Below are 18,822 nucleotides of genomic sequence, written 5' to 3' on the forward strand. Positions count from 1 at the left end.
CACAACTCTTTTTAAAAATATGAAGGAGAAAACTTTTCTTTAAAGAAGAGCTAGCTTCATGAAGATATTCTTGTGGTGCATAGCCTATGTAAAATAAATATTAAGCCATCATCACAGTCTCACATTTCCTACTTTCTAGGAAGATCAGGAAGTCTGCTCTTTGTAATAGAGGATCAGAAATCTAGTGCTCCCAAATAAAACTGTGTACATATGTGTGAGATTTAAACAAAAAGATGTTGGACTATTCTTTTGTAAACTAAAATACATTATTTGTCTTTGACTGAGAGAGAACATGAGTTATGTCTGCTGATGGTCCCCCAACACACTAGACAGACCAGCTGGGTCAGACAATAGGATACACAGGAAAATAACCTGCCATATCAGACACAGTTACTTGTTCCATATAATTCTGTTCACCTGACCACTGCAGAGAGATTGAGAATGTATCAATGTCCTGACTGGTTCAGAACGAGGGTGTGCCCTACCAGTACTCTGCCTCCAATGATGGCTCTAGACGTGACAGCCCAAACTGAGGGCAAACGTGTACAATACTTCCATACTGCCATCCCCTACTCCTATGTCTCTACCTCCAGTTATTTTCAGCCCAGAGGAGCTACTGATCCATTTATGGTTTGTCTATCTAATGACCTTCTTATGGTTTGTCTATCTAATGACCTTCTTAGGTCTACAGTCTGCTGTGTAAACCTTTTGCATCCACAATGCTGTTTGGCAAGGAATGCTATACAAGTTCTCTGTTGCATGGAGAGTATTTACACAGTCTAACTCCAGCAGACAGCATCTAAAAGAATAACTTTTTTTAGTATTAGCAGATAAAGATCATGTTCCTCAAGGCATTTGTTCCTATTTATACGAGAAAGGCAATAACACTCTTTTCATATGCTAGTATAGCAACCTCTTTCAAGACTATTTTGGAGACATTCACTTGAATGTTGAATGGCTTTAAAAACTCAGTGCCCTTCTGAACAAATGTTCCTTCCTTTTGAGCTTCTAAAAATTGATTCATTCTTTTAAATATGTTTCAACTCTTTTTGTCTTTTTTTATTTTTTCTGGAAAATGCACTTCCATGAGTTAGTGTGGACTAGTTTGATATACCATTGAATTATCCTGCAAAGGCCCTTGCTTTCTCAGTCTGTAGAGGCAAAACCTACAATATTATTAACAATTTCAGTTCTGGTCTCCACAAACATATTATTCTGAAAACCCTAGAGAACATGTTCCTGACAAAACAAAGAATGTTTAACAGATTAATATATGTAGCTCTTTAATTTTTACCAACTGTACAGATAACTGCCACAAATCTCAGGTGTTTTAACATCTTGATGATTAAATCATCTCTGTAAGTAGCAGCAAAAATTTTATAACTCTCAGGGCCTGCATCATTAAGTACTGAAAATAACTTGAAGTGCTGTGCAAAGCAAATGGTACAGTTGTAAACTCCTACAGACTCTGAGGAACCTGAAGCCCTTCCTAAGGCAGTAGTCAGTAATATTTCACATAAATAAAAAGCCAATTCTCTATTTTTTATTATTAGACACTCCACTCATTCTGTATTGACATCTCCATCTCTGCATTAGCATTTCTGTACCTGCATACACTCGTATGCACCTGCACACACTGGTTGCCTAGAACAGCCCATCTCGAATTGCTGTATCTCCATCACCTCTCTCCACAACAGGCTGAAAACTAATCCACTGTCCATGAATAACAAGTTTCTCAACAGCAGCTTTTCAATACGGAGCTTGCAATCTGTCTCCCATTCACTTTGTCAAATTATGGTCCACATATCAGCCATTTGCAGCAGTGATATATCTGTCAGGCGTCAAGTACATCTCCTGCAAAGGAAAATCTTTTTTAGGATTTTTTAACTTTCAAAATGTCTAATCCCAAACATGTAAAATAATGAGTCAGATGCCAAAAAATCATGAGGATTTGGATGTTGTTTTTTTTGTGTGCGTGTATGTGTTTTTATTTTTTTTAATATGTTAATGTCTTTTCCTTTGCTTTCTGGAGCTTTTTCTAGGTCATGCTTTCAAGCTTTTCTCCAAGGCCAGAAAGGTTTTAAACATTATTAAAAAGAAAGCAACCAAGATCGTTCTGTAATTGCATGTTTAAGAAAAACATTTATTGTCATCAAACTTAAATTCTGTTGAACTGACAACCAAGTATCTTCAGAGATGTTTTTGATCAAATAATCCTGAAATAAGAATATTGCTTCAAACCTGTTTTCTCTAGAGTTTCATTTGCATTACTCACATTTTTTTTTCCAGATAATTAAGCTTTAATGAAAAGAGTCTGTTAGACATAGAAGAAAGTAATGATGACAACACTATCTTGAAGGACTCTACAATATCAAAATATCTAAGGTGCAGATTATATATCTCTGTGTACATATACATATACATATATCCTCACACAAACAGTGATTTTGTCCCCTGAAATTTGTGATTTGCTCCCACTCAGTACTGAGTCCCATTGAAATCTTTACAGTGGATTTTTTTTTTCCGTGATGAGAAGACAGTTTTGTGTGACAATATGTATTACAAATCTTCTTGATTCTAGCTGGTTTGTGATGGAAACGCTCATGAGAATTGATAAATGCAACCATTCCTGTTAACCATCATCATCTCATCTTGTTTGTGTGGCACTCAGTAATTCGTTTTTATTTAAAGAGGGAAAGGCATTTGTTTCTTTTCATAATACAATTCCTCTGTTGGGCATTATCTAAGCTCAGCATAGTGTCCTTCCTGTATTCTTTCTCTTCCATCCTTTCTGCCCTGATTAAGACTATTGGAGACTCAGCAGGAAACCCAGTGGGATTGCTCATGGTGTCTTGAAGTCATCTTTTTTTTTCATTGTTTTTGCCTGTTAAACCCTGTTATGCTCATCAATCGCTCTCCCGCATCCCACTGGATTCTGAACTTTCCTTTGTCAGCACCCTTGTTTGCTCCTAATTGAGCTCCTCTTAATTTCCCCTACTCATTTGACCTTCCTTGCTTCCTCCCCTCACAGTTAGGCCACCTCCTCGAATGTCCCACCTGTGCTTGGTGGCACTCTGTGCGGCCAGGCCTGGGCATCACCATTAATGCGGTAGAGCCCAGATGACCAGGGTTTTCAAGGGTGCGCTTTACTTTCAACTTGTTTCCTGTTTTCTGGGACACGCTCATGGATCACAGCTTATGTGTGCCACCACAAACTCTGGGCGATAGATTCCGCTCTGCCGGACTGGAGACGACGGGCTCTGCCGACAGCTCGACCCACACCAGCCTCAGAGGGCTGCCAGGGCAGAGGAGTCGCCCGACCCCAACTTTGCCAAAGGTCCACGGAAATGGGCCCGAGGGTCTCACAGAAGCACCTCAACAGACCCGCCCGCGGCCACGCCGGCACCCGGAGCCCGCCCCGCCCCAGGCAGCGGCCCGAGCCCCCGTCCCTGCCGCCGCTGCCACCGCCCCCCGCGGCCCGCCCGGCCCCGCGGCGCGGCGGGGCTGCCATAGTGACGGGCGGGGGCCGGGCGGCGCCGGGGCCGGGCGGCGGGCGCTGCGAGAGGGCGGGGACGGCGGCGGGATGGTGGGCGCGGGAGCGCCCCCTTCCCGCGGCTCCCGGCCCCGCCGGCCGCAAATGGCTCTTCCCTCGCCGGCCCCTTTGTGTGAGGCACGCTCGGAGCCGCGGCGGAGCGCGGTGCGTCCCCTACCGCCGCCAGCCCGACCCAGCCCGGCCGGGCCGGGCCGAGCCGGGCCGAACAGAGCCGAGGCGAGAGAGCCGAGCGGCTCGGGGCGGCCATTCCAGCGCCTGGGCGCCCCGCTCCCCCCGGGGGTGCGCGAGGGGGCCCGGCTGCTCCGCAGCCACCTCCCCCTCAGCCCCCCATGGCCCTCGCTGTGGTGGGCGACCAAAATACAACTCCACCAAACCAAAGCAAATAAATAATAACAATACTAATAATATAAAACAACAAAAAAAAAAAAAAAAAAAAAAAAAGAGAGAGAGAAGAAAAAGAAAAGGAAAGAAAGAAAGAACGGGAAAAGAACAGAGGGAGCGAGCGAGAGGGAGGGAGGGAGAAGCGAACCAACTCTGAGACTCCCATAAAGAGCGGCACGCACGGAGCGAGCGCCCCGGTGCCGATGCGTGGGGGAAACAATAAGTACTCGAAGTTACCTGCCCTGCCGTAGAAGAAGGAGGGTTCGTGGGTTCTCTTGCAGACATCTGCAGACCGGTGCTTTTTTGGAAGAGATTTTTTTTTCCTCTCCTCTCTCTCTCTTTACAAACCACAAACGGATGTGAGGCAGGGAAGGTGTTTGACTACTGAAGTCAGGCACCTCTTTTTTTATTCTTCTCAGTCTTGTGTGTCCCCCCCCTTCCCTCTCTCTCTCTCTCACACACACACACACACACACACACACACGCACACACGTTCTCTCTCTCACCCCCCTTTTTTGCACCTACATTAACGACCAAAAGAAAAGGAAAGGAGTTTGCTTGATGTTTTAGTGAAATGGACGTAAGATTTTATTCACCACCTCCTCAGCCTGCAGCCGCTCCTGATACGCCTTGTTTGGGACCGTCCCCCTGCCTGGACCCCTACTATTGCAACAAGGTGACTCGTGTTTTGTGTCGTCCGAGGTGTTTTATCTGTGCTGTCGATGTGTGCTGTTGTCGCGGCGCGTTGCATGAGCGGGCGCTGCGCTCTGGCGAGCCGCGCACCAAGTTCCCCGGCGAGGCGGAGGGAGGGCAGCGGCACTTGCCGGGGTTTGGGGTTTGGGGAGCGCAGTGCCGCCCGCCGCGGAGCGGTGCCGCCGGGACACACACCGGCTCCCCTTCAGGCACCCCAAATTAAACCCCCGGAGTAGTCTGGGGGCGGGCGGCTGGAGCGGGGGGTGGGGAGGGGGTGGGGGGGGGGGGAAGGCATTTTCCATAACATCTTTTCGGAGAAACGGCGTGGACGGGGGATGTTGGTGTGGGGGACTTGAATTTCCAGGGCTCTTGTTAATGAGAAAGATCGCGTCCGCCACAAACCGGCAGAAACTCTGCCCCGCAGTTCATGTGTCAAAGAGCTGAAAAGCACGTTTGTGTGTGTGTGTGTGTGTGTGTGACATGTGTGTGTGTATATATACACACACACGAGACACACACACAGATACACACACACAGACGCATACACATCTCTCTGTGTGCATAGTAAGTCTGCATGGTGTTTACAAGTCGGTTCAGAACATCGGCTCCACTTTGTCCCGGCTGTGCAACTGCCTTACCAATTCTCTGTAACTTGATTAAACCTCTGCAAATAGGGTCAGTACCTGAGGAGAGCTAAGTTTTAGGTCTCCGAGCCTTGGGGAAGGAGGAACCGCAGAGGATACATGCGCTAGCCCAAATCCTGAGTCCGGTCCCGGGAGTTTGGTGCTGCGATCCCGGAGCACTTTGCGTGACTTCTGCTGCCGAGAAAGGGGGCTGGGGTTCCTGCATTGTTACTGCCGCTGTAGCCTGAGCCAGCTGGTGCTTTATGTATGAGCTGCACTTACTCTGCTGTTACGGAATGGGCTTTGCACGTGAATAAAACGCTGGCCGTAGGAAATGATCGGAAAATCCGAATCACCCAGAGCACAGCCCGGCCAAAGGGAGCAAGCCGGGAGAGAGCGATGTGTTCAAAGCTGCGCGCTCGGGCGCTTGTTCAGAAGCCCGCCGTGCGGGCTGCAGGAGCAGATGGCTTTTCGCAGCGCGAACCGCGCCGTGCGCAGGCTCCGCAGGGCCGCCGGCGGGCGCGGTGCCGGCGGGGCGCGGTGCCGGCGGGGCTCTGCCGCGGAGGAGCAGCCCCTGGCCCGGCCCGGCCCGGCCCGGCCCGGCGGACAGCCCGGTCCCCTGGCGGGCTATTGTCTCACGTGTCAGAGAGACGTTCCGAGCCGTCCCTTTCATCCCGGGCAGCTGCCTCGTTTCAGAGATAAACAGCAAAATAGAGTGTGCTTGTGCTGAGGTGCGGAGGCTGCGGCGCCCGGGTGAAGCCCTCTCAGTTTTCAGGAAAGGTTTCCCACATGGTCGCATCTACCAATCACAACAGAAAGGACCAAATTCATCCTGGCTGCATTTCACATATACTCAATGGAGTTATAGAATCCAGGGATAAATCGGGCCCTTTGTGGTGGATGCCCCAGGATATTTCAAGAGAGATCCCAGAGGTATGACTGTTAGCGTTGTTTTAAGTAACTATTTTGCAGCATCTGGCAAACGTGCGCTATATTTTGGAAGTTTGTGCCAGGAGTGAACTTGGTTCAGCAGGAGGAGTTCAAATGCAAAGGAGCATTTATGCGTTCATTAATTTTCTGTTAGTGCTCTGAGGCTATTGCTACTTTTCATCTGTGGTTTGCTGTTCTCTATCGTCACTTTTGTAAATTGTAACAGTGAAATGTTGCCACGTGAAAAGGTTGGGCTGATATTAATGCCATAAGAACCAAAGTGTTTGAAGACCTGTTTGGCAGTGAAACTGGACAAACGTTATTAAACCTATCAATGATTTAAAGCTTCAGAAAGAAGGTAATGACTTGAATACACATTTCACTCATCATTCTTGAGATAGTGGCCAGATTTAATTTAAAAGTTAAATGCTTTGGAAAATCAGGAATTACTTTAATATATTAAATCATTTTCTATTTAAGTTCCTTAAATAATTTTTGGTGTGTTGCACTCCAAATCAAATAAATTAATTTATAAAGTAGTTTTCAGAATTTCTTTACTAGCTGGTTGAAGCTTCTTTCAAGTCATGCCATGTATGAGGGAGCAAACTGTTCTTTTCAAATGCAAATGAGACACTCATTCTGTAGACAAGTTGCAACTCTTCTATTTCACTTTGCCTGAACTGATAATGTGCTTAAAAGTGCACAGTCATAAGACATATGTTTTATGCTTGGAAAAGACTTACCAGGAATGTTTCAATATCAGATATCTAGTACAGAACAAATGTCTTTCTCAGACGTCTTTACCACTGACCATTGATAACATTAAATGGACAGAGTTAGATTTGCCAGGCCCCTTGGAGGAATACATTTAGTGAACATTTCATTTTTCACCCCTTCACTCTCTCCGCTTGCCCAGCATGATTAACACTGCTGTGAAAACTTATCTGACTTGTTCTAAACATGTCATCATGTTACAGTATTGCTCTGTCACTCATTTTCAGAGTATTTAGGGAGTTTGTAGGGCGGGAGGCCTGCAGAATTTTCTGTTCAGTATGTTTGGTTGAGTGTTTGCTTTTGAACTCTCCCAGGAAAGGAGATGATGGCTGGAGTGTGATGGATCCTTGTTCTGGACCAGAATGGTGGTCTTCATTAGGAGTTTACCTGCAAAACTCATTCAGAACTCATTCAAGATCCTCTGGGTTCTTGTTTCTTGTAAAGTTAGTTAAAACTTGCTTTTGGCACTTTCTAGTGGGCTTGACACTGTTTTTCATATCTAGCTTTTGGTGGTGTTTTTCCTTTTATAAATTTGCCAGACTTGGATTCTTTACATTTGAAGTTTTCTTGAGCTGCTGGTGGAATACATTTAGAATGTATTCCACAAATACTTAGGCTTTTTAGTTTTCTAATTGTTTTGTTAGTATTAGTTGTTTCTCCTGATCAGATGATTGTTTGTAGCATGCGAGTTCCCAGGCACATGCATGGGAGGTATTGACTGTGCATTTTTCTGTAGCCAGAGGAAAATAATGTAGATTCAAACAATCGCATCTTATCTTACAATTTTCAGTTGGCAGGCTTTGTTTCAGAAGACTGCTTAGATCTTTATTTTACAAACCTAAAATAGCATTCTAAGCATCTTATCCTAATATTTCTCTATCTGCTGTGAAAGCTCATTATGCTCTGCATATATTGTTATGCAGGCTTTTCCTTGTTTCTCTTGCATTACCCATGGAGAGAGAAAAGTGAAGGAACAATGCAAACAATGTTGGTTATGACAACTGTGAGAGGTATCTCTTATACAAACAGACAGAATGGACCGTATGCTTTAGTATATAGGTCAGCTTTTGAAATAACATAGTGGAGCTCTTATGCTGGACAGATTTAGGGTTGGAGTTATACTGTTCACCCCCTGAAACTTGAATCATAATTGCAGTTCAGATATGTTCAGGCTAATGTGAATAGTCTGTTCAGTTGAAGTTTATTTTAGGAAATGTCATGTTCTGTAATTGAGTTGAGTGGTATAAAAGAAATAACTGATAATCCAAGTGTCTTTATTTGATAGACTATGGCCAGTGATTTCAAGCTGCCTGAAGAAGTCAGATGATAAGTTTAAATGTTTAAGTAGAGAGAAATAAATAACAGCCTCATGGCTTTCCCTGCTGAAGTATCACCTGCAAAGACCTACTTCGATCAGTACTGTAAGAAGGATCAGTATATGTTAATTTTCATGTTTGCAACTTCACAGTGTTTTCAGATATCTGCTCACATAAAGTGCAGTTATATAATTGTAGTTTGACACAGCTAATGACAGGGATGCTGACCTCTGCCATCAGTAGGCAGAAAATAATGGTCTTTACTGCTCCCAATGGTTAGCCTTGCAGAATTATACACTGGATTCTTCTGTGATTTGCTATCTTGTTCAAAAATACAGGAGCCTACAACTCATCTTTCTTGTATTCACTGGTAGTTGTCAGTGCAGTGGAAAAATACAGCCAGACAGCAGAGGTAAAATGATAGACTGTAGTTGTTTTTAAAAAGAGGAATAAAGAGGAGAAAGGAGAGAGAAGGAAGCAAAACCTTTCATATGAAAAAAGCAGAGTGACATTGGGTAGAAGTGGATAAGGAGATATAATACAATGCTTTGTAAGCAGGTAACAATCCCATTTGTAATCAGAATTCCATGGAGCAAAAGTGCATTTATTTATACTCAGCGTTTAGAGTAATTTATTGTGTAAACTTAACCCTAACATAGAGACTATTCAAAATAAAATGTTCCATGGCTATTTACAAAGTGTACATTATTTCCAGGGGCTTGTTTCTATCCAGTCTCTATCTCAAACTCAGAATTGTGGCAAGCAGGCTCTCTGAAGGACAGCTCTAAAGCTAAAATACTATGTTACTGTTCTCACAGTGTTTTAGATTATGCTCATATTATTTATCCTGAACATATTCCCCCCACCCCCCCTTAAAAAATACCTTCTCCTCTACTGCATTAGCACCATACTTGAAATTTGTTACTGTTTCATAAAGGAAAGATTAAACAGTTGCATTAGGATGACTATTGATTTTCAAGTGTTAAGTCTCTTAGTTTCAGAAATACCACATATGAAGAATGGAAATGGTCTTTTCTTTCATTCCTTAGTATGTAGTCTTAAAGTTGTGGGCAAGTCTCATGTGTGCCTCCTTAAATTCCAGTGTTTCTGAAAAGAAGTGGTCCCAATTTTAGTGGAACATAGAAAAAGATTTATGTATGTGCTTTTGAGAAATCTTTCTTAAAGATTTCTATAAACCAAAGCATTTGCAGTAATTTATTTTTTTTCTTTCTGCCAAATATCAGTACTTTGAGAGGAATTATGTTTTATTCTCATACCAGAATGATGTGTTTCATCTCTAGAGCATTACCCTCAATCAGCCTATCATGAGGTCTTATGGAAGAGAAGTGAAACCAGTAAATTATTAAGAATGCTGAATTAACTAAACACTACAGCACATGTAGTACCTTTGGTGTTTACATTAAACCAAAGAGGAGCTGGAGCTGATTTTGAGGAGCTGATACTGGGAAAGACTGGGCAGTTCCAGCTTCTGTTGAATTTGGGATGTTTTGGGCATGATCACACTTTACCATGAAGAAATGAGCACCCTTTGGCCCTCAGATTCCACATTAGCAGGACTTTCTTGTCTTGCTAAAAATGTACAGAAGCATTTGAAAAATGGACTCTGTATAAAACACAATTTATATTTAAGCAGAGAGTTGTCCTAATCATGGTAGGATTTAGATTAAAGTGCTTGGATATTTAAATCCTGTGTTGATGATAGATATAAAAAAGCTTAGATGCTGAAAGTAAAAAGCTTCCTTTAACTGTGCTCTCAGCACTGCTCAAGAATGACCTGAAAGCACCACTTCGTGTGGTGAGAGGGTACTCCCTGGATCACTGCAGACCTTGGCTTCTGGTACTGACAGCAGAGGCAATTAGTGGCAGCTTTGTTTATCTTTTTGAAGAGGACACATGCTCAATGTCTAGCATGGAGTGCATACAATAAGATACTTATTTTAAATATAACCTACATTTAAATGTTTTGCTGTTGCAGTTGGACTATGTGATTGTTGTAGATCCCTTCCAACTGAAATAGTCTATTCTGCTGGTTTAGCTACGCAACCACATACCAATTTTCTGCCCAAAGAATGATTTCTCATTAAAAACGTTGAGTTATAAACTGCTTCAAAACATGGTTTATAGCAGATTCGCCAAATGACTCTTAATTATAGCAATGCTTCCAAAATACTTTCAGGCATGGAATTCACATCAGCCCAAATGAGATTTTCTTGATCATAATGCTTTTCCCTACAGCGATCAGTTGGAAAATGGCAGTGTTGCGTTATTCGATGGTTAGGCACAGATCATGTAGCCGTAGCAGCAGCAACAAACTCTGCCCCTCCAAAGCGGTGAGTGCACATAAGAAACTCTTGTCCCCCCTTCTAATGGAGTATCTGCCATTTATGTTCATTGGTAGCAATCAGTTTGCAGTTAGCAGATCATCAGATAAGACATTTAGCTCTTGATTTAGACCTTCAAACTTAAAATTGTTTTTCAGCAGGCATCTTGGTGCAACCCACATTTGTAATGTCTGTGGTTTTGTTTTGCTTCTTATGTTTGCAGCAATTTATTTTTAGCATTTGAATTTCATATGGCTCTAATAATATTTATATCTTATCTTTCAATTGCACATATGCTAACACTGTTCTTGAACTGTTCATTTAGTATTTCTCACTGGCCTGCTATTTGATTTGCTACAGACCCTTGTTGAATGGTTTCCTCCCAAGGAGCATGCTGCTTTCTAAGTTGCAAAACATACTTGAATTACATGAGCATCTGACAAATCCAGGTTAGTGGAAATGTCAGAATGTTTTAGCATTCACATTCTTGACTGTTAAACCACTCTCTACCAATCAAAAGGGGCACGAGAGGGTTTTTTCAAAGGTACTGCTGGCTAAGCATGGAAATTGAGCTGCTGTGGTAGTACTTTTGTCTCCTGCTATTGTTGTTGATGATTATATGGTCTTAAAGGTTAAATAGAAGTTACTGTAGCTGGTATGTATTTTTGTTATATTAAGAAAATCTGTAGTGAATTCCAGTTCTTATTATATATGCAAGAATTCAGAACTCTTAAATCAGTGATAATCTGTACTTAGGGGAATGGGTCAGTAAAGGAAGTATGAAGCCTGCAATGTGAAGTAAAATATTTATCTAGACAGTTCCTTCTAGAAGATTATGTAAAAATGTTAATTTCTGTTGTATCTATGCTACTCTGTACATATATACACACATGTAGATTTCTGCTTCATTACATATATATCTGACTTTGAAAGAAGTGAACTTACTCTGAGACTGCATAGTTTCTATCCTGTACTAGAAGTAATTGGATTTGAAGTCATAATCGGGTCACAGTTGCCAAAGTGGGAAGGTTTGTGTTCATGAATAAGAGAAAACATTTGTTTCTCATATGATCATCATGTTTGCATCAATATGAAATAATAATAAATATTAAAAGGAAAAATAATGGTGAAAAGGGATTATAACCTTTCAAAAACATATAATTGATCATTTGGCAGATAAAGTTGTGAACATTAGTCATAGAAACCTGAAGATAGTAAAGGCTTAATATCAAAGCTAATGATTTATTTTATGTTAATGACTTTCTGCTAGGGCATAAAAGACTGCTCATAATGGACTCTCAGTGCTGTGTTCAGTTGCGAAGGCTAATGGGATAATCTTACCCAAAACAGCTTTTTGAAGTAAATTATGGTGTTATTTTTTCAGGTTAATTCTTGAAAATGTATTATCAACTGATTCTTTAAAAACTGTTTGTAGTCTTTATAGGAAAATATAGGGCAAGTTCTTTTTTATTAACCAGCAGTTTCTTAATTGTGTTGGAAATGTCTGTGTTTTTTCTATGGTTCTGAAAAGTAATATTCAAGATATGGAAGTCATTCAGTCACTTCAGTGTTTTTTATCATAGGGCAATAGGTTTTTGTGAGGCACAGTTTTTTTTACAGGTTGAACAAAGGAAAAGAATTATTTTTTAGTGGCTTAACCACTTATTAGCTAAATGGCAGTAAAACTCTTAGTTTTGCATTGAGAAGTTTTTAAAATCATGTTTACAATTAGTTATAACCAACATTATATTTCAATAAGAGATAATTTGCCTACTAAAGTTCACATAATGTGCTAATCATGTGTAGTGGTTAATAAAGGCCTCCTATCTCACTCCCCTGATGGCTATAAAAGGCCTATTATGTTCATGGCAGCAGTTCAGGTACAGCTGCTGTGTGTTAATAATGCATCATTGTCCCACTAATAAACACAGCAAAGGTCAGCAACCCTGAGCACCTAAAACACCCATTCTCTTTCCAAAATATTTATTAACACATTAATGGTGTATCTATTCATTTTGGTTAGGATTATATCAGTTAATGACCCTCACAGAATACTGTGTGCTCAGATTTTGCAAACTACATGGTGTTGTGGGCTGCTGCACTCATTTTTCCTCCTAAACACTTTTCATCACAACTATGTGTTCCTTTTTGAAGACTAGCATGAAGACTAACACTTCACGGTGACCTTATGATTAACTTGCTTTCTTACTTTGTTTGGCAGTTTTCATTTTTTTCCTCAGCTAATTTAAGATTCTGTCTAGAGACTGAATTTTCATGACTTAAGACACTTTGTAGAAATTCTGTGTGCTAAAAAAACTATGTGACTTTGTAACAGACATTGGCACATGCATGCACAGAGACATGCATGTATACATGTGTGCACATGAGCACTACTTCCCCCAGGTTCCATGCATAATTTTATACTAGTTACTTATGTTTTCTTTTTTAGCATAGATTGCTGTATTCATAAAGGTTTTTTAAAATGCATTTTCTACAGACAAAGAACATACTCACATGGGATTTCCATTTTGCCAGGGAAACATGCAAATCAATAGGCCAGCACTTATCTACATTAAAATTAGGTACACTGTAATTTATGGGTGTAGTGATATTGTATTTGTCTTGCACAGCCTCAGATATTCTTTAATGTAGCCTTAGTCTGTGTCTGTAGAGAAAAGCAAAAGTGTTAATTGAACAAAATCTCTTTTTCTGATCTTGTAGTATTGTCTTTTGTTATCTGTTACTCATTTTGAAAACCTGATTTCTTTTTCTTGTGCTTGTGATTTACAAACAAATGTTTACAGGGCAGAAAAATACTAATACATTTCCATCTAGAGCAATAAAAAAGCTTAACTAGCTGAAGGGTTTCTTTTTGGTGTAGCACATAGCTTCAATGACACATTGTCATGCTTTAAATATATAATACATACAATAAAATATGTACAGGCACAGTTGTGATATATGTAGTGTCTGGCTCCATTGCCATTGTTTGTAGTCTCTACGGTTGTCATACATTGTTCTTTGCACATCATACCATTACAGCAGAATTTGACACAATTTCTAGCTTTCAGTCCTGCACCATTTTCATTGCACAATATACAAGAGTTTGACAGGGTGTGTTGAGGACAACTCTGGCAAGCAATTGATATTTTGAAGTGGCAAGCGTTTCAGCAGCTGCCTGCTTGTGAAAAAGGAATGATAAGGTATACTGTATTGTTAGTTTCAGGCAAAGCATTAAGGTTTAAGCTCTGTAAAAATGTACACATTATTCGTCAGTGGTGAAGCAAGCCTTTTATGTTTTTTAGAGCTTAGCTCTCTGGCTGATGTGAACTAGAATGACATTGGTTTAATGGTCAGTAAATGAATAGGAGTACTTTGAATTTGAACCACTGCCAATTTTGCACCGACAAAGAGACTGACAAAAGAAAGATTTTATGTGAAAGCAAAGCACAAGCAATGTTTGGGAAGGTGGGGAGAAGGGCAGAGGAACCCAACAGAAAAATTCTCTAATGTAGCTTTGTAATGATTCTAAAATTGTTAAAACACATCCATTTTGCATGGCTCATCGGCTACAAACCTAAGCTGTTTCATCTAATGTTCTTTAAAACCTGTTGTATACACATAGTCTTTTAGAATATATTCATATGGAATTTACAGTGTGTTTTTCTAAATACCACACTGTGCCCTGAAGGCCTACTGGCAGAACATCAGAGTTGTCCACTGCTGGAGTTCCCAAGTCTCTCTCTATCTGGTAGTGGGAAATTGTAGTTTAATCAGTTATGGCACTTTCAGTGTGTAACATTCATTAGTAAGGCAATTTGTCATGACTGTTAATAGTCAGGATGCATCTGCTCTCTCTTCAGTTATGGAGTGTGATAAGCAAGAGGGCAAATATTTCAATATTTAATAATATTAGGTTGTTTGAAAACTGTAATACAAGGTTAGTGCTCAAAACACAAACATCAGATTATTTGCAATCTATGTGTTTTTACTGGTTTTACCTTTATGGATTGGATTAGAAAGTACCCTAATGCTCTTACGAGTTGTGCATTACATGACTGGGTATTAGAAAGTAAATGTTAGCATCTTCAATGTTTATCAAAGACTTTTCCTCTGTTTTCCTCTGTAAATTGCAAGGTAGGATATTTTCACAAAGTTGCAAATACCTATAATTATTTTGCAGTGTATCAGTAATAAATTGTTCACAGTATCATTTTTGGCAGTAGCAGACCTTTTTCAGTGTTAGTTTTGTGTCCGGACAGCTTATAATGTCATGTTATAAAAGATATTCGAAGCCTACCAAATAGGCAACATGCAATTAGAATAGTGTTCTCTTCTCACTAGAAAACAGCTTGTAATCATTGTTCATTGTACTAAATATGAAAGGATAAATTGTTTCCTACATCCAAGAAAGGTTAGAGAGGGTTTTTTTTTCACATATATCTGATAACCCTCGTGTATTACATAATATGATAGCTTCACACACAATAGCTTTGTGACACATTTTAATTTTTAATGAAAAGCCCCAAAAATTTTAACATAATTATTTCTTTAGAAACCGAGCCCAATCTTGGTAAAATCCGTTCTTGCTAATAACAAAAGCTGTTACTGTTTAAGTTCCTGTTCAGCAGTTAGTTGGTACGCTTCACTGGATGTTGTCAAAAAGGCTTTTCTCTTGATTGACAACCCTGTAGGAATGTGAATGGAGATTTTAATTGCATATCATGTGTGCATATCAGAGTGAGTGGATTCACTGACTCTGCTTAGCTCTGTATCTCTACAGGTCAGCCATGCCAAAACACTTATTTTTTTAATAAGCAATTGATATATTTTCCAATGAGGGAGAAAAAGGGCATGCAAGTGAAGAAGGCACTGTAAAGCAAAAGGTTGCTGTGAATTTTGGAAGACAAATTTTTAATACAATTAAGAGGTGTTTTGATGGAAATTCATATCAAGTCTACACTGACCAAGGACTGCTAGAAATATGTTTATCTTTTTCTCTTTTTTTTTTTTTTTTTTTTTTTTCCTCCAAGACTACTTTGAACAAAATCAGTTAAAAAAAAAGTAAAATGAATGGAAAAATTTACTGAGGTAGGCTGCTATCAAGTCTTGTCTCCTTATAGAGACAAGGGGAAATGATGGAAATTTTCCTGTATATTGAGAGCTAATGGGATTTATTTTCCATACTGTATTTGATGCATACTTTTTGGGGCAGCACTGCTAATTTATGGCAAGAGTTATCTCAATAAGGACCTCAGTTATAAGTCTGATACTAAAATCAAGTTCTGATATCAACTGTAATGCAACTTTAATATTTTTTTCCTTAAGAGCAGTAAATTATACATAACTACAAAATAACTCTGCTAAACAGACCCCATTATTTTCCATAACCAAGAACATAAAAATATGAAAGCCAAATATTTGTTATTAAGAATAATTATTATATGTCAATAAATTAGATTTCAAGTTTCATTTTGCATCAAAAACCACAGCATTGTTTGTATTCTTTTGAAAGCTCATAAAGCATCAGCAACTGAAAGCATAGCTATGAGAAAGTTGTGAGGAACTTTTAGCTGAGTTGTTTTGTTCCAGTACAGGGACATCAAAATCTAAAGGAGGATGACAGTTGCATTTTTCTGTGAGGACCCCTGGGAAGGAATTGTTACTTAGTAACAAAGTTTCTTTCCTCTTTTCTCCTGGTTTGTTTTGAATGAAAAGCAAATTTTGCTCTTTCACCCTTTGTGTAAGGCCAACTCTGGCTTTCAGGTTATATTTGTGTAAAAAGTGTAGGAGGAAAGTATACTCACCACTTGTTGAAGGCACATCAAATGGTCTGACAACATGCTGGCACCTTTATGGATCCTGTTTGCTCCTGTGTTGGACTAAAGTGTATCTCACCCAACCTATCCTAAACATCAGTAAACCCTCAAGAGTGCTTAAAATAAGTGAATACCTTAAGAAGAAAACCAGTGAGATTTAATTTAATGAAGCAGATCACTTCAATATATGACATTGATGTATGGTTGGATCTACTAGAATCTATGGGTTGTCAAGATTTGTAAGTAAAAAATACAGCACCAGGTCCACCAGACTGAAGAGAAAATTCCAGAGTTTTAAATTTTAAACATGTATGAAATGAAGAATTTTAAATTTTTTTATCAATGTTGAGGAAAGAATCTACTTAGATTTTACAACATTTAAATACCAGAGCCATTTTTGTAAATCACGATAGTAGCTCTTGAAACAAAGTTGAAAAATTGCAACATTGATGTCATGAAGACTACATTTTTCAGGACTTGGTTAGGTTACAAAGTCAGTACTTTAATGCTGGGAATGGCAGATTTAAGTATATCTTAATTTTGCTCTTTAGTATGTTATTATCAGCAGGAATTGGAGTGAAACAGAGGATGTGGAATGAATGATCATGCCATTGCAACCTTATCATTAATGCAGTTGCAAATTGCACCAGAGTAACACTTTCAGGCAGGCTCAAATTTGCATTCTTTACATTTTTAACCTAAAAAATATTGTTTCAAAAATATTTTTTTGTGTGTGTTTTGCTGATTCATTTGATCATATCCATGTCATTCATTGCTATTGTCTCTTAGGAGAGTCTGAGTTTATCAGCATTGCCGCACAGATTTTTCTGCTGTGGAGTTAACTCCTTTTTAGTAGCAGGGAGAATTTTGTCATGGTGAGTCAAGTAAGAGCCAAGTCTTGGTGTGGCTAGGAAGATCTTGGGTTCTCACTTACCAATCCTTTCCTTCTGATGCTTTGGTGCAGGCTGTCATGACTCATGCATTATATTCTACAGGTTTTGGATTGAACATGAGAATACCTGTTTTATTATTTTGTCATGATGCCCCCATTTCAGGCTGAGGAACTCGAGCATAAGTTAAGGCCTTAGTATTTTCTAAACTTCATCTCTGAACAAAAGGCACTTCTCTATCTCCATATAATTTATTCTCCTGAATTCAAAAGATGTCCTGCAGATAATGGAGCTGGTTGAGTTTCCTTAAGGCTAAAAATTCTCCAACTCTAAATACAGATATTGTGACCAAAATTGCAGTCACATGTACTATAATTAAACTTACAATTGTAAGTAAAGTAAGAGAAAGCCTATTGTGAATGTATTTATTATCATATATATAGTTACTGTGCTTATAGAAATAATTAGAGAGGTATCTGTTACATAAATGCTTCTCCTAAGTTTTCTAAATTTGTATAAATTATTTCAGTTCTAGTAAAAACAGGGATTTAGCTTAAAAATCCTTAGGGCTTGTCCTATAACATTCTTCTGTGGAGATAGAGACAAGTCCATATATATAATGATAAAAAGCTCAGAGAAAAAATATGTTTGAAAAGGAAAAACATGTTACTCAGCAGAATCTATTGCCCTTTTAAGAATGCTTTCTCAGACAGAGGACTTTCTCAAACAGAACACTACAGTGAAAATAATAAAGTAGAATTCTCAAACTTGGCTGTAGTTTTATTAACTCTTTTCAGAAATTCAAAATTTAAATGTTAATATTGACTGCAGAGTAAGATAGTTCTGAATTTAGGAAGAATTTAGAAGGTTTTGGTTGGAGCAAGGACTGCAGACTTTCTAGGAACAAGTTTATTACAATGGAGCCCTTAACCTGCTGCTTCCTACATGGTTGCCTGGGATTTTAGCAATGCTGGAAGCTCTTTTTTAGTGGTGTTAAGTGGTATTCTGGAGCAATGGGGCACACTGATGTACCAGTCCTGGAAGTTAATTTTGTACCATTTTCCACTCATCAGAATCTTTCCTTATTATAACTACTGAGCTTTTAATGGACTTGTACAAAGCTTAGTAATTAAAAAAAAATCACAGAATCAGAGAATATTCTGAATTGGAGAGTGTCATAATCTTCAGGTTCTACTAGCCTGGGTAAGGATGAAATGCTTTGAAGAAATATGAGTTTTCACACACAGTGGTAGTGAGTGATCAGTCATGTGTGGGAGAGACGAGCAGGGAAGGGGAGCACTGAGTGTTTAAGGAACTCATGTAAGCAAAAGAGCTGGGTCTGTGGTCCTTCATGCTGGTTCAAGAATGTGTTTGTATTTTGCCATCACTGAACACCAGTTTCTGTTCTGCCAGGACCCTCCTTTCTCCCCTTATGTTTCAAGTGTTCACTCTACAGAGAGGCTGAACTTTGAAAAGACAAGCAAATTGCATCTATAGTCTA

General features: G+C 39.7%; 1 protein-coding gene across 3 annotated transcripts in view; it reads left to right on the forward strand.

Moving 5' to 3' along the window:
* The first annotated feature begins 3,977 nt into the window (after positions 1–3,977).
* The window catches only part of TOX (thymocyte selection associated high mobility group box), a 217,976-nt gene continuing 203,131 nt past the window's right edge, over positions 3,978–18,822 (forward strand). Inside the window, exon 1 of one of the 3 annotated variants that reach the window (XM_021555662.2) lies at positions 3,978–4,610. In XM_021555662.2, the coding sequence (XP_021411337.1) occupies positions 4,509–4,610 (102 nt within the window). In that variant the 5' untranslated portion in view covers positions 3,978–4,508. Of the gene's footprint in view, positions 4,611–5,881; positions 6,184–18,822 lie in introns of those variants that run through there. The other 2 variants (XM_077783505.1, XM_077783500.1) reach the window with 2 other exon arrangements.

Source organism: Lonchura striata, chromosome 1 (assembly GCF_046129695.1).
Source record: "Lonchura striata isolate bLonStr1 chromosome 1, bLonStr1.mat, whole genome shotgun sequence".
Classification (NCBI taxonomy): domain Eukaryota; kingdom Metazoa; phylum Chordata; class Aves; order Passeriformes; family Estrildidae; genus Lonchura; species Lonchura striata.